The 13,508-nt window shown below is 43.2% G+C and overlaps 1 protein-coding gene across 8 annotated transcripts in view; it reads left to right on the top strand.

Annotated features, from left to right (window-relative positions):
• The window catches only part of PTPN13 (protein tyrosine phosphatase non-receptor type 13), a 192,425-nt gene that overhangs the window by 103,218 nt on the left and 75,699 nt on the right, over nt 1-13,508 (top strand). For all 8 annotated transcript variants that reach the window (XM_044303829.1, XM_044303821.1, XM_044303805.1 and 5 more), the window contains 6 exons: nt 1,727-1,801; nt 1,884-2,058; nt 2,422-2,575; nt 2,741-2,879; nt 4,771-4,923; nt 12,629-12,811. In XM_044303829.1, the coding sequence (XP_044159764.1) occupies nt 1,727-1,801; nt 1,884-2,058; nt 2,422-2,575; nt 2,741-2,879; nt 4,771-4,923; nt 12,629-12,811 (879 nt within the window). The remainder of the gene's footprint in view (nt 1-1,726; nt 1,802-1,883; nt 2,059-2,421; nt 2,576-2,740; nt 2,880-4,770; nt 4,924-12,628; nt 12,812-13,508) is intronic.

The following is a 13,508-nucleotide window of genomic DNA, read 5'->3' as shown; positions in this document are numbered from 1 at the left end:
AGGAAAAGGAAAGTTAAGTACTGGCCACTCCATGTCCACAACCTCTCTGCAAGAAACAGCAAAGTAGTAGTGAGGACGCTGCCATGAGCACACTGCAGAGATCTGGGGTGACATGGTGCGGGCAAGGAAGATCCGGGCGGCCAGGGACTGCAGGCGATGCGCACTTGCGAGCTTCATTACTGCTGAGCTCAGGGCTTCCAGAGCCCGGACAGACAATCTATGAAAAGCATCCTGACTGGGCGGCGGGATTGCGAGCGAGCGGCGCTAACACTCCGCAGTCAATTGGGACGATAGCAAGAAGCTGAAGAGTCTGGAGAAGGGCACAGTCAGCATGGAGGGGGCGTATGTAATAAACAACAGGGTGTGAGCTGCAGGCTCAGCAATATTAGGAATGCAAACTACTATGGGGAGCCACCCATAAATGAGTGCTCAGGGGTGAAGTCCTCATCACAGGCGGAATGTGACTGAACCCGAGAGAGAACTACCGGAACTACAGTAAAGACTGACACATGTCTTCTTCTCTGTAATATATGTCACCGAGTCATGCTCTAAGGCTGGATGACTTACCTCCTGCTGTCCGGGGCACTCTGGACCACTGCCGCCTGGTTCATCACTCGGACTGGCACTTAGGGGGGGCAAGCTGATGGCACTGGCGTGGGGGGACGCTGATGGCACTAGGGGAACAGAGCTGATGGCACTGGGGGATGGTGGAGCTGATGACACTGGGGGGATCTGATGCACTTGGGCTGATCACACGGGGGGAACGAAGAGTGTTGGGGACTGATGGCAGGGAGTCTGATGAGTTTTTATAAAGGAAAATATTCTATTCATTTTTTTCATTCATTTTATTCATTAGAGTACTCAATAGTAAAAAATAATCAATAGAATACTCAATTGCTAAAATAATCGTTTACTGCAGCCCTAGGTGAAACTACAACTCCCAGCATGCTCAATTCACTTATGTGGGAGTCCTGAAAACAGCTAAACAAGTGTGCATACTGGGAATTGTAGTTTCATCACAGCTGGAGTGCCGGAGGTTGCTTACCCTGCGTTAGGAGCAACGGAAGTGTTGCTGTTACACCTAGAGGCTCCGCACTTTCTGCAACTTCTGACCCTTCTGCACTTTGACAGGGGCAGGGCCCTGACTCCTAGTGTTTCAGTTGAATATTAGCCAGTTACTTTTGTTTTGTACATGAACCCTATGAAATTGTAAAGCGCTGCGGAATATGGTGGCGCTATATAAATAAATATTATTAAAACATAATCACATCTGGCCCAGTCAATCAAAGTGGAGAGGACGGGGAAGTTGCAGAGAGAGCAGATCCTTTAGGAGTAACAGCAATGCCCCCATTACTCATAGAGATTAATTTTCATTTATTAAAACATATGTTTTTTCAGCAATGCGGCCATGTATGAACATGGGACCAACACAGATGCCTTCAGCTGCCAAGAACACATGTAACAGGTCAGCCAGTGTCATAGGTACAAATCTGCTGACAGATGCCCTTTAAACCTTCTACTTAGCAGCAATTGATCACTATAAAAATGTATATGTTGTCCATGTCTTTGTTTTGGCAATTTGGATAATTGTTTACAATGTTGACCCAAAAACATATCTGCTTATTTTGCACATTCTAATGTAGTGCCTGCAGTTCACTGTGTAGTGCTTGTTGTATCCCATATAATATAAACCTTTATTATAACAATATATTTTTTTCCTTATCAGAATTTTTTTGGACCAGAGTTTGAAAAGATGACTCTTGAACCATGTGTGTCACTAGATCTCCCACGCTCCATTTTGGTAAAGAAACCTGAATTTCTGGTGTCTTTTTGTAATAGCAACTGTTATTTATCAGTATTAATGCTATATTATTTATTTTAAGACCAAAAAGGGAAAGAATGATGAAGTTCGACGTAAAGTAAACATCATCCTCCTCAGTGGACAGAGGCTTGAGTTAACGTGTGATGTCAAGTCAACATGTAAAGATGTGTTTGATATGGTGGTTGCTCACCTTGGGTTGGTTGAGCATCATTTATTTGCCTTTGCAATGCTTAAAGGTAGGTTATAGTATGGTGTTATTATTTTTCTCCAAGTTTATATTTCCTTAAAGAATTCGGACTCAAGCTGATAGCTGTTCAGAAATTAACACCATAAAGCCTTTATGCCAGGAATCCTCAAACTGTGGCCCTCCAGCTGTTGTAAAACTACAACTTCCACAGTGCCCTGCTGTAGGCTGTTCGGCCATGCTGGGATTTGTAGTTTTGCGACAGCTGGAGGGCCGCAGTTTGAGGATGCCTGCTTTTATGCTTTTGTCATCTAAAGGAATTGGAAAGTTGTCTTGTCCTGACTTTTGTCTTTGCTCCACGTGTGATTGCCAATTAAGTGACTCAATTACTTAGACTTTTTTTTATCTGTTGCAGACACAGAGTTTTTCTTTATTGATCTTGACCAAAAATTGTCCAAAGTGGCTCCTGAAGGCTGGAAAGAAGATACTAAAAAGAAAGGCAAAACTGGGGTCAACTTCACCATGTACTTCCGTGTTAAGTTTTTCGTGGATGATGTCAGTCTCATACAGTAAGCGTTATTCATACACACACACACACACACACACACACATATAACACACACACACACACACACACACACACACACATACATACACATACATATATATATTTATATATATATATATGTGCACAATTTTATTATCTAGACTGAGGGCTTCTTCTGTCTGTCCAGACACAGCTTCACTCGTCACCAGTACTACTTGCAACAAAGGAAGGATGTTTTAGAAGAGCGTCTACACTGTGACAATGAAACGGCTTTGCTTCTGGCATCCCTGGCCCTCCAAGCAGAATATGGAGACTACCACCCAGATGTGAGAACTTGCAGCTAAACATTGCAGTTTCAGCTACAATTGTATATATAATATTTTCATAGCTATTGCTCCATTTCTATGTTGACTTGCTTTTGCAATATGAAACAGACACTTGAAATGTCTTTATAGCCGGATGGAAAAAACTGCATTAAAATAATGTCGTCTTTGACTTTTGTGCCCCAAATATGAACCCAAATGGCAAATACAAACAAACTGAAAACCTTGTTTGCTTTAGGATCTGGTTTGCCTTACCTCTTAGGCTGAGTTCACACTTCATTTATTTGATCAGTTATTTCCATCAGTTACGGTCGTATGAATGCACCCTAAGTGTTTTGCGGTCCGCAAATTGTTGATCCTCAAAACACAGATACCGGCCGTGTGTGTTCCGCATTTCGTAGCAACAGGTGCAGATCTTTCCATTATACCTCATCTTTGAGTAGGCTTCACTTCAGGTTTTGGCACACAATAACTGATGGAAAAAAAATGACCAAATCACTGAAGTGTGAACTCTGCCTTACTAACAAAGCCTTAGATCAGATCAGTCTGAGGCAGCAAGGGAGCCTGCAGGGGCAGGAACATTCTCAAATGGCTATGGTTGGGATAGGAGGCCAAGCAAGATACTGTAACTCTGCCTCTTTATCTCTGCCCTACACTTTAAAGGGAACTTGTCAACCAACTTGATGCTGCCCTTACTGAGGACAACATAAAATGCTGATTTCAGCAGTATGTCACTCTTGACCGAAAATTAAGTGATTGCAGGGAACCTGCTTTATAATCATCGCTGCCTGGGCCTGGGTGCTGAAGACGAGTCATGGACTTTCGGAGTCAGTTATTCATAGTCTCCAGTTCTTTCCACCCACCCATCAATGATTGACAGTTATCTCCTAGGAAAACAAAATAGAAACTGCTATTCACAAGAGCTTGAGAATAACCATGAATCTTTTCAGGTGGCCTGTGGCTCTTCTACAGCAGTCATGACTCTTTCCTAGCTTATGAATGATAGACCACTGAAATCAGTGTGTCTGTCGCTACTTTATGCTGTTCTCAGTGAGGGTAGCAGAAAGTTGATGACAGGTTCACCTCAAGTGGTCCTTCCTTGAACCAAAATGGAGGGGATCAGAAGGAGACTGATCCCCATGTTGTCACTGACATATCTGTAAGAAGCTCTTTTGTTTAGGAGCTTGCGGAATGGCAAATACATGTTTGCCGTTTCTTTTTGTTGACCCTCTAAATGTTGTAAAGATTTTTGTTACAACCCTAATAAGCAATGCATTATTTTATTATACCACTTTGTAGTACACAGCTAGTTTATTGATCTGATATAGAAAAGGCCTGGTGTTGCAAATGAAACAGTTTGGCCTCGTTCACACTTCAGTGTTTGGTCAGTGATTTCCATCAGTGATTTGTGAGCCAAAACAAGAAGTGGAGCCTCCACAGACATGAGGTAGAAGGGAAAGATCTGCTCCTGTTCTGTGTTTAGAGTTGCACCTGGTTTTGGCTCACAAATCACTGATGGAAATCACTGACCAAACACTGAAGTGTGAACGAGGCCTTTAACCTTTCTTAAGCATTTCAAAATGGCAGCTAGTTCTCCACCTCCTCTTTGATGAGGGTGTAACCTATTCCAGACGGTAACTGCTGCTAACCATTTGACTATGGTTGCCATATATTGCTTGGCTTAGATAATTCAGTGGCATATTCCAGGCACCAATACTAGTAAATTGTGATTACAATGTGTAAAATGACCATTCTGTTAAAATGGATGAACTAAAGATGCACAGTATACAATGCCCTAATCCTGCTCAAGATTATAAGGTCTGAAAAGATATATGTATTTATACCAGTTACAGTCTAAGATTTTAACAAAAAATTGTTCATATTGTATTTTCAGGTTCATGGCTTAACCTATTTTCGGATGGAACATTACCTTCCTGTTCGAGTAACGGAGAGACTGGATCTTTCTTACCTTAAGGAAGAACTGCCCAGGCTGCATAGTACCTATGCAGGAGCCACAGAAAAGGAAACGGAAATTGAATTCCTAAAAGTAATGCCAGTTTTTCATGATCTATAAGAAACCAGGTTCTTGTTCACCTACAAGTGCATTGCAAAAGTATTCACCCCCTTGACTTTTTTCGTGTTTTGCTACATTACAACCTTAAGTTCAATGTTTTGTTAATCTGAATTTTATGTGATGGATCAGAACACAATGGTCTAAGTTGGTGAAGTGAAATGAGAAAAATATATAAATAAAACTATTGTTTAGAAATAGAAAACAGAAAATTGGCACGTGCGTATGTATTCACCCCCTTTGTTAGGAAGCCCATAAAAAGCTCTGGTGCAACCAATTACCCTGAGAAGTCACATAATTAGTGAAATGATGTCCACCTGTGTGCAATCTAAGTGTCACCTGATCTGTCATTACATATACAAACCTGTTTTGAAAGACCCCAGAGGCTGCAACACCTAAGCAAGAAGCATCACTTACAAAACACTGCCATGAAGACCAAGGAACTCTCCAAACAAGTACGGGACAATGTTGAGAAGTACAAGTCAGGGTTAGGTTATAAAAAAAAAATATCCAAATCTTTGATGACCCCCCAGGAGCACCATCAAATCTATCATAACTAAATGGAAAGGACATGGCACAACAGCAAACCTGCCAAGAGATGGCCGCCCACCAAAACTGACGGACCAGGCAAGGAGGGCATTAATCAGAGAAGCATCACAGAGACCTAAGGTAACCCTGGAGGAGCTGCAGAGTTCCACAGCAGAGACTTGGAGTATCTGTACATAGGACGACAATAAGCTGTACGCTCCATAGAGTTGGGTTTTATGGCAGAGTGGCCAGAAAAAAGCCATTACTTTAAGTAAAAAACAAAAAGGCATGTTGTGAGTTTGCGAAAAGGCATGTGGGAGACTTCCAAAATGTATGGAGGAAGGTGCTCTGGTCTGAGGAGACCAAAATTTAACTTTTCGGCCATCAAAGAAAACGCTATGTCTGGCGCAAATCCAACACATCACCCAAAGTGAAACACCATCCCCACAGTGAAACATGATGGTGGCAGCATCATGCTGTGGGGATGTTTTTCAGCAGCCGGGTCTGGGAAACTGGTCAGAGTTGAGGCAAAGATGGATAGTGCTAAATACAGGGATAAAACATGTACCACTCAGTGTGTGATTTGAGGCTAGGACGGAGGTTCACCTTCCAGCAGGACAATGACCCCAAACACACTGCTAAAGCAACACTTGAGTGGTTTAAGGGGAAACATGTAAATGTGTTGGAATGGCCTAGTCAAAGCCCAGATCTCAATCCGATTGAAAATCTGTGGTCAGACTTAAAAATTGCTGTTCACAAGCGCAAACCATCCAACTTGAAGATGCTGGAGCAGTTTTGCAAGGAGGAATGGGCAAAGATCCAAGTTGTAAGATGCGGCAAGCTCATAGAGACTTATCCAAAGCGACTTGGAGCTGTGATTGCAGCAAAAGGTGGCTCTACAAAGTATTGACTTTAGGGGGGTGAATAGTTATGCACATTGGGCCAGATTTATCATGACTCTGACAGCTCACTCCACTTTCACATATGGCTAAAGTCAGTTTTAGCCAAGTCAGATTTATGATCGCCCCTTTAAGACTGTAATAAATGTGGTTTGACGGTAGCAGTTTATCCGTCAGTAAGCAGCTTTTTAAAAGTCGCACGTTTTTATGAAAAAGTCGCATGTTCTATTAAAAAGTCTCAGAAGATAAGCATGGTCCTCACTGGAGTGAAGTTGCGACTTTTTAAAAAAGTCCCAATAGTAAATCTGTCTAGAGATTCATTTACATACGAAAACACGCCCACTTTCAGAAAACTGGCGAGCATAGTGCAGAGCAGAAAAAAGTCGCAAATTTGTGCGCAGTTTTAGCCTTTGGGACTTTTTTGCGACTTTTCCACTCCACAAAAGTGACTTTGCCTAATGATATATCTGGCCCATTGACTTTTTCTGTTATTTTGTCCTATTTGTTGTTTGCTTCACAATAAAAAAAAAAAAAGAACATCTTCAAAGTTGTGGGCATGTTCTGTAAATAAAATAATGCAAATCCTCAAACAATCCATGTTAATTCCAGGTTGTGAGGCAAGGGGGGGTGAATACTTTTGCAAGACATTGTAAATACCAAAACCATGACTGAATATTTTTCCTTAAGTTCTAAGCTTCTGAAGACATGGGCATTGAAATATACTGTATATTCTTGATAAAATTATTGACAAGGCTCGTGTGCAGTGTCCCCTCTAAGCCTATGCTGTTGCTGGGCAGAGCAGTTAGGTAGCTGGGCGATACGTCGTGAAAGGTGGCCAATGTCTTAGGGTCCATTCACACGTCCGTTTTTTCTTTCCTGATCTGTTCCGTTTTTTGCGGAACAGATCAGGACCAGATCAGGACCCATTCATTTTCAATGGGTCCTGGAAAAAATCGGACAGCACATTGTGTGCTGTCCGTTTCCGTTGTTCCGTTCCGCATGTCTGTTTAAATATAAAACATGTCCTATTATGTTCCTGAAAAATCGGATCCTGGTACAATGCAAAGTCAATGGTTCCGCAAAAAACGGAAGACATTCGGATGTCATTCCGTATGTCTTCCGTTTTTTGCGGAATCCGTTCCTGGAAACACATAGCAAATATTTTTATTTTATTTTTATTTTTTTTATTTTTTTTCAAAGACATCCAAACAACTTTATTTGATTGTTGAAATGTATACATGTTTCCGTTTTTTGCGGATCCGCAAAAAACGGACCGAAATTAGTATTATAGAAAAATACTGACGTGTGAATGTAGCCTTACTAACAGTGCATTCTTATGTAGTAACCACGGGGTAACCTGCAATACTGTGTGACCATAATTAAAAGGGGAATTCTCATCTAATGTTTCTGTGAATTTATAATAAAAGTGCGACAGATGCTGACTCCTATGGCAGTGTATGGAGCGGTGGCTCCTTCTATTTACTTCTATGGGATAATGGGACCTGTGGTATCTGAATCTATGGGACTCCTGTGGATATTCCATAAAAGTGTTATCTGCAGTCCTATGTAACACTACAAATAACACAGTGATAACTCTCTGAATACAGATAATGTAGGAGATGGTCATAGCTTTTAATTGTTAAAAAGCCCAAGGAAGGCCATGATCAGCAGCAGCCATGCCTCTAACCGAGCTTAATGCCTATCTATACATGTCCCAATTCCACCCAGTCCCCTTTGGGCCCAACAAAACTAAATTCTCCCTTACAGTAGAAAGCCTCCTTTAGTGGCCCCTCACAGTAGTGCAGGCCCCTGAATTGTTAATAATTTAAAAAAATAACACTCGTCCTGTTCCCCTGGTGAATAGAACACACAGGACAGCACCATTGCACTCAACTGTCTCTGCATCCTAAAAACATAGAGACGGGTAAGAGCAAGACATGCCACAGCCCTCCCAGGAACTGTCCTGCCAGTTCTGGGGCGGTACAAGTACAGATAATGTTGTTGATATCATTTGCAGTCCTATGTAACACCACAGGTAACACAGTGATAAATCTCTAAGTACAGATAATATAGTAAATGTCCCCTGCAGTCCTATGTAACAGCACAGATAACACAGTGATGGCTCTCTGATTACCAGAAATGTAGTAGTGTTACCTGCAGTCCTATGTAAAACCACAGCTAACACTAGTGCTGATAATGTGGTAGTTTTACCTGCAGTCCTATGTAAAACCACAGATAACACTAGTGTAGATCATGTGGTAGTGTTACCTACGTCCTTAGTGTGCCTTCCTGTTCCTCTCCCAACGGACTCCATGCTGGCGGTGCTGCCTCTTCTTCCTCCTTCTTCCCCCAACAGAACGTCCTGATGCAGCTGCGTCAAGACATAGGAACACTGTGGTCATGGTGATGGTGACACACATACATACCGTATATGCCGGCATATAAGACGACTGGGCGTATAAGACGACCCCCAACTTTTCCATTTAAAATATAGGGTTTGGGCTATACTCGCCGTATAAGACTACCCCTCTTCCAACGCACACTAAATAAAAATTTTAAAACACCCGATTTGATTTCAATATGGTAATTTTAATTGAAATGCCCAGCCCTCCCTGTCTCAAAAACGATCTTCTCCAGTCTAGGGAATTGACCATGGCAGCCAGGGCTTCAGTAGCATCCTGGCTGCCATGGTAACCGATCAGAGCCCAGCAATTACACTGGGTTAAATGAGTTACCCAGAATCTCATTGTTGTAATAAAAAACATACTGTACTTTTGTTAACCCCACCTGTGGTTTACCGTATTTATTGCCAAAAAGCGATTTTATAGATATGCAAATTTCCAGTACCTTTTGTGCCCAAGGGGCGTTCCCTCCGCCGTTTTGTGCCCAGCCGCGCCCCGAATCCTGGATCCCAGCGCTGCCACTCTCTTAATTTATTCACTGCACTTCGCTTTTTTTATCTTCTAAAGCCGCTCGTAATCTAGCGCATGCGCAGTTAGTTGGCGCTGTCTTCTCTATTCCCTCCGACCTCACAGCAAGAATGAGCGAGTGCTCCAACTAACTGCGCATGCGCGAGATTACGAGCGGCTTCAGAAGAGAAAAAACGGAAGTGCAGTGAATAAATTAAGAGAGGTGCGGCGCTGGGATCCAGTATTCGGGGCGCGGCTGGGCACAAAACGGCAACAGCCCCTTGGGCACAAAGGTACCGGTACTGGTAATTTGTATATCTATAAAATCGTTTTTTTTTTCAATAAATAAACAAACCACAGGCCCCTCCTCCGCCCCTCTCTCATCATTGGTGGCAGCGGGCAGCACAGGGGGGAGGGAGGGAGGGACTGCTTCCTTCTCCCCTGTGCTGCCTAATACCCGGCGTATAAGACGACCCCCGACTTTAGAAAATGATTTCTGGTGTTAGAAAGTCGTCTTATACGCCGGAATATACGGTACATACAATAAATATGATCACCAACATATTTCCTAAAAAAGTTATTTATATATATATATATATATATATATATATATATATATATGTATACACACACACACAGAGTGGGACAAATACATGCATAGACAATAGGTACCTATACACATAAAGACACGCATTTTATACAGGGCCGGTGCAAGGATTTTTGCTACATTTTGGCGCAGCTCACCTGGCCCTGGTCCCGTTTGCATCAGCTGGCTTCTCCTCTGTGTGGTTCTGGTATCTTCTCTCTGCTTCAGACAATTGCTGGTTTGAGGACCGTATTTTTCGCCCTATAAGACGCGTCTGACCTTAAGACGTATCTAGGTTTTAGAGGAAGATGATAAGAAAAAAATATTTTCTATTACACCTCAGGTCAGACCAGCAATCGGACCCCCAATGTTAATCAGGCCTCAGATCAGACCCCCAATGCCTCAGATCAGCCCCCAAGTCGGCCCCCCCATGTTGGCCATCATGCCCCCCTCCATGTCACATTTCGCCCCCTCCATGTCACATTTCGCCCCCTCCATGTCACATTTCGCCCCCTCCATGTCACATTTTGCCCCCTCCATGTCACATTTTGCCCCCTCCATGTCACATTTTGCCCCCTCCATGTCACATTTTGCCCCCTCCATGTCACATTTCGCCCCCTCCATGTCACATTTCGCCCCCTCCGTGTCTCATTTCGCCCCCTCCATGTCTCATTTCTCATCAGCCCTCACATTTCTCCCCCTCCATCCATGTTGCTACATTTCTCCCTCTCCATCCATGTTGCCACATTTCTCTCCCCCTCCATCCATGTTGCCACATTTCTCTCCCCCTCCATCCATGTTGTCACATTTCTCTCCCCCTCCATCCATGTTGTCACATTTCTCTCCCCCTCCATCCATGTTGTCACATTTCTCTCCCCCTCCATCCATGTTGTCACATTTCTCTCCCCCTCCATCCATGTTGTCACATTTCTCTCCCCCTCCATCCATGTTGTCACATTTCTCTCCCCCTCCATCCATGTTGTCACATTTCTCTCCCCCTCCATCCATGTTGTCACATTTCTCTCCCCCTCCATCCATGTTGTCACATTTCTCTCCCCCTCCATCCATGTTGTCACATTTCTCTCCCCCTCCATCCATGTTGTCACATTTCTCTCCCCCTCCATCCATGTTGTCACATTTCTCTCCCCCTCCATCCATGTTGTCACATTTCTCTCCCCCTTCCATCCATGTTGTCACATTTCTCTCCCCTCCATCCATGTTGTCACATTTCTCTCCCCCTCCATCCATGTTGTCACATTTCATCTCCCCCTCCATCCATGTTGTCACATTTCGCCCCCCCTCCATCCATGTTGTCACATTTCGCCCCCCCTCCATCATGCCCCCCCCCTCCCCTCCCCTCCCATACCACATACATTTCTCCCTGCGGGCCGCACAGACAGACTACTCAGAGACATTAGTCTACACAGTTGCTCACCACCAACAGCTCCGCCTCCAGTCTCCAGACCTCTGCTCCCCACTCTACACCAGTTGCTGCTGCCTGCCTGCCGCCCGCCGCCGCTGCAACAACACTCAGCAGTCACACCCCCTTAACCCCGTGACTGTCTGTGTTGCCAATGCCGTGCTGCTGAGCCTGCCTGCCGCTCTGTGAGGAGACGAGGGCCGGGGACGCACGGCACACCTGCAGGCTGGGGTGGGCAGCCGGTCTAGTCCGCAAGTTTTGTATTTAAAAAAATAAAATAATAAAACAAATTTCCGCCCTGGCGCCGCCCCCCTTCTCTGCACCCTCAAGCAGCCGCTTGGTCTGCCTTATTATAGAGCCGGCCCTGATTTTTTATATCTTTATACACACACACAGGCATACATAGATATAGAGATATATATATATATATATATACACATACATTCATACAGATACATATATATTTATATATCTCCATATACACACACATGCATGCACAGATAAATATAGATGCATATATACACCCATGCATACACACAATCATACATAGATATGTATATAGACAAATATATATCTATATAGACAAATATATCTCCCTATATATGCATGCATAGATAAATATAGACACGCATACACAGAGATTATATTTATATATATTTATATATATATATATATATATATATATATATATATATTATACATACATACATGCATACATAGATCTATACACACACACACACATAACAAACACAGATTGGTCACTTATCTTTCTACTTGGAGGCTGCAGGAGAGGAGCAGTCAGGAGGCACAGGAGGAGGGGGAGCACCGCTGATGGCATGCAGAGTTTTTTTTCTTCCTGACCGCTGCATGTTTCCTTCTGAGCGCGGACCGCTGGGCAGCATCTATCAGCGTCAGCAGGCACGTGTGTAGAGCCCGCTCCTCATTGGCTCAGCGTGCCTGCTGATGTATAATGCTGCTGCCCTGCGGTCCTTAGCCTGCACTCCTGACAGATAAGTAAATAAACAACTTTATTTATGGGGCTGGAACAGGCGGCCCACTATCAAATCTGGCCAAATAGGCCAGAAAATACCGGTACAAAAAGAATACCAGTAACTAGGGTGAGCAGTGCGCTGAGCGGACATTATAAACTTGTGAGCGGGGGCACAATAATTGCTGCGTGGCCGTGGACCTGCATAGCTTAGAGGGAACACTGCTCATGTGGGGATATATTTGTTTCTTTACTTTAATCTACCTAAAATATTAGGGTGGCCTTTTACCACCACCTTCCCCCCAGCATTGTAAAATATTAACAACATAATTTTTTTCATTCCATTGGTAGGTGTGCCAGAGGCTTCAGGAATATGGAGTTCATTTTCATAGAGTGTTTCCTGAGAAAAAATCCCAGGCTGGCATCCTTCTTGGAGTGTGTCCTAAAGGTGTACTCATCTTTGAGGTCCACAATGGAGCAAGGACTCCAGTCCTGCGATTCCCATGGAGAGAAACAAAGAAGATTTCTTTTACCGTAAGTTTGTAGTCACCTGTGCCAGCAATAAAATGTGCATGACCTCTACAAATCGTAGTGTGATCTGGCCCACAGCTTAGGACAGTTACCGTAATACTCCCTCATTTTACTGTTCCATGATTTTTATGCAGTGCTTGAAAGTGGTCTTCGATTTACTAAAAGGTCGCTTAAAGCATATCAAAAATGCAGAAACAGAGATATACGGTAGCTGCTTGAAGCCAAAAGCCTAATGATGCACTACTTAAATTTAAACATGTCTCTATGCATAGAACAGGAAAGGTCATTAGAAGCCTGGACAGTACGGTAGTTCTGTTTCAGGCTTTGAGTTGGACACAATCTTCCCTCCGTAAAGCCTGCTACAAGTGCTGCCCAATCTTACTTCTAAAACCCATCTGTTGTACAAAATTCAAGAAGAGGAAAAAACAGAATTTGGTAGCAGGACTTTAGGTAGGTATTGTACCGATGTAATCCACAAAAATTGGTATTTCCATTGTTTGCATGTATAGCATTATAGATGTGCACCTGAGACTTTGGATGTGCTAGTATAAATTTTCTTGCAGTAAGAGCCAGAATAGTTAGCAATATCTTCTGGGTAACATAGTCTTATGAAGGGAACGATATGCCTTTTTTTGTATCTTGGTGTTTCAGTATGTTTGTCTAGATAATCTTTGATGTCTTGAAGCCATTCTATAAGCTC

The sequence above is a fragment of the Bufo gargarizans genome, chromosome 1 (assembly GCF_014858855.1).
Source record: "Bufo gargarizans isolate SCDJY-AF-19 chromosome 1, ASM1485885v1, whole genome shotgun sequence".
Taxonomy (NCBI): domain Eukaryota; kingdom Metazoa; phylum Chordata; class Amphibia; order Anura; family Bufonidae; genus Bufo; species Bufo gargarizans.
The sequence above is the reverse complement of the archived record's forward strand: the minus strand, read 5'-3'. Positions and strand labels throughout refer to the sequence as shown.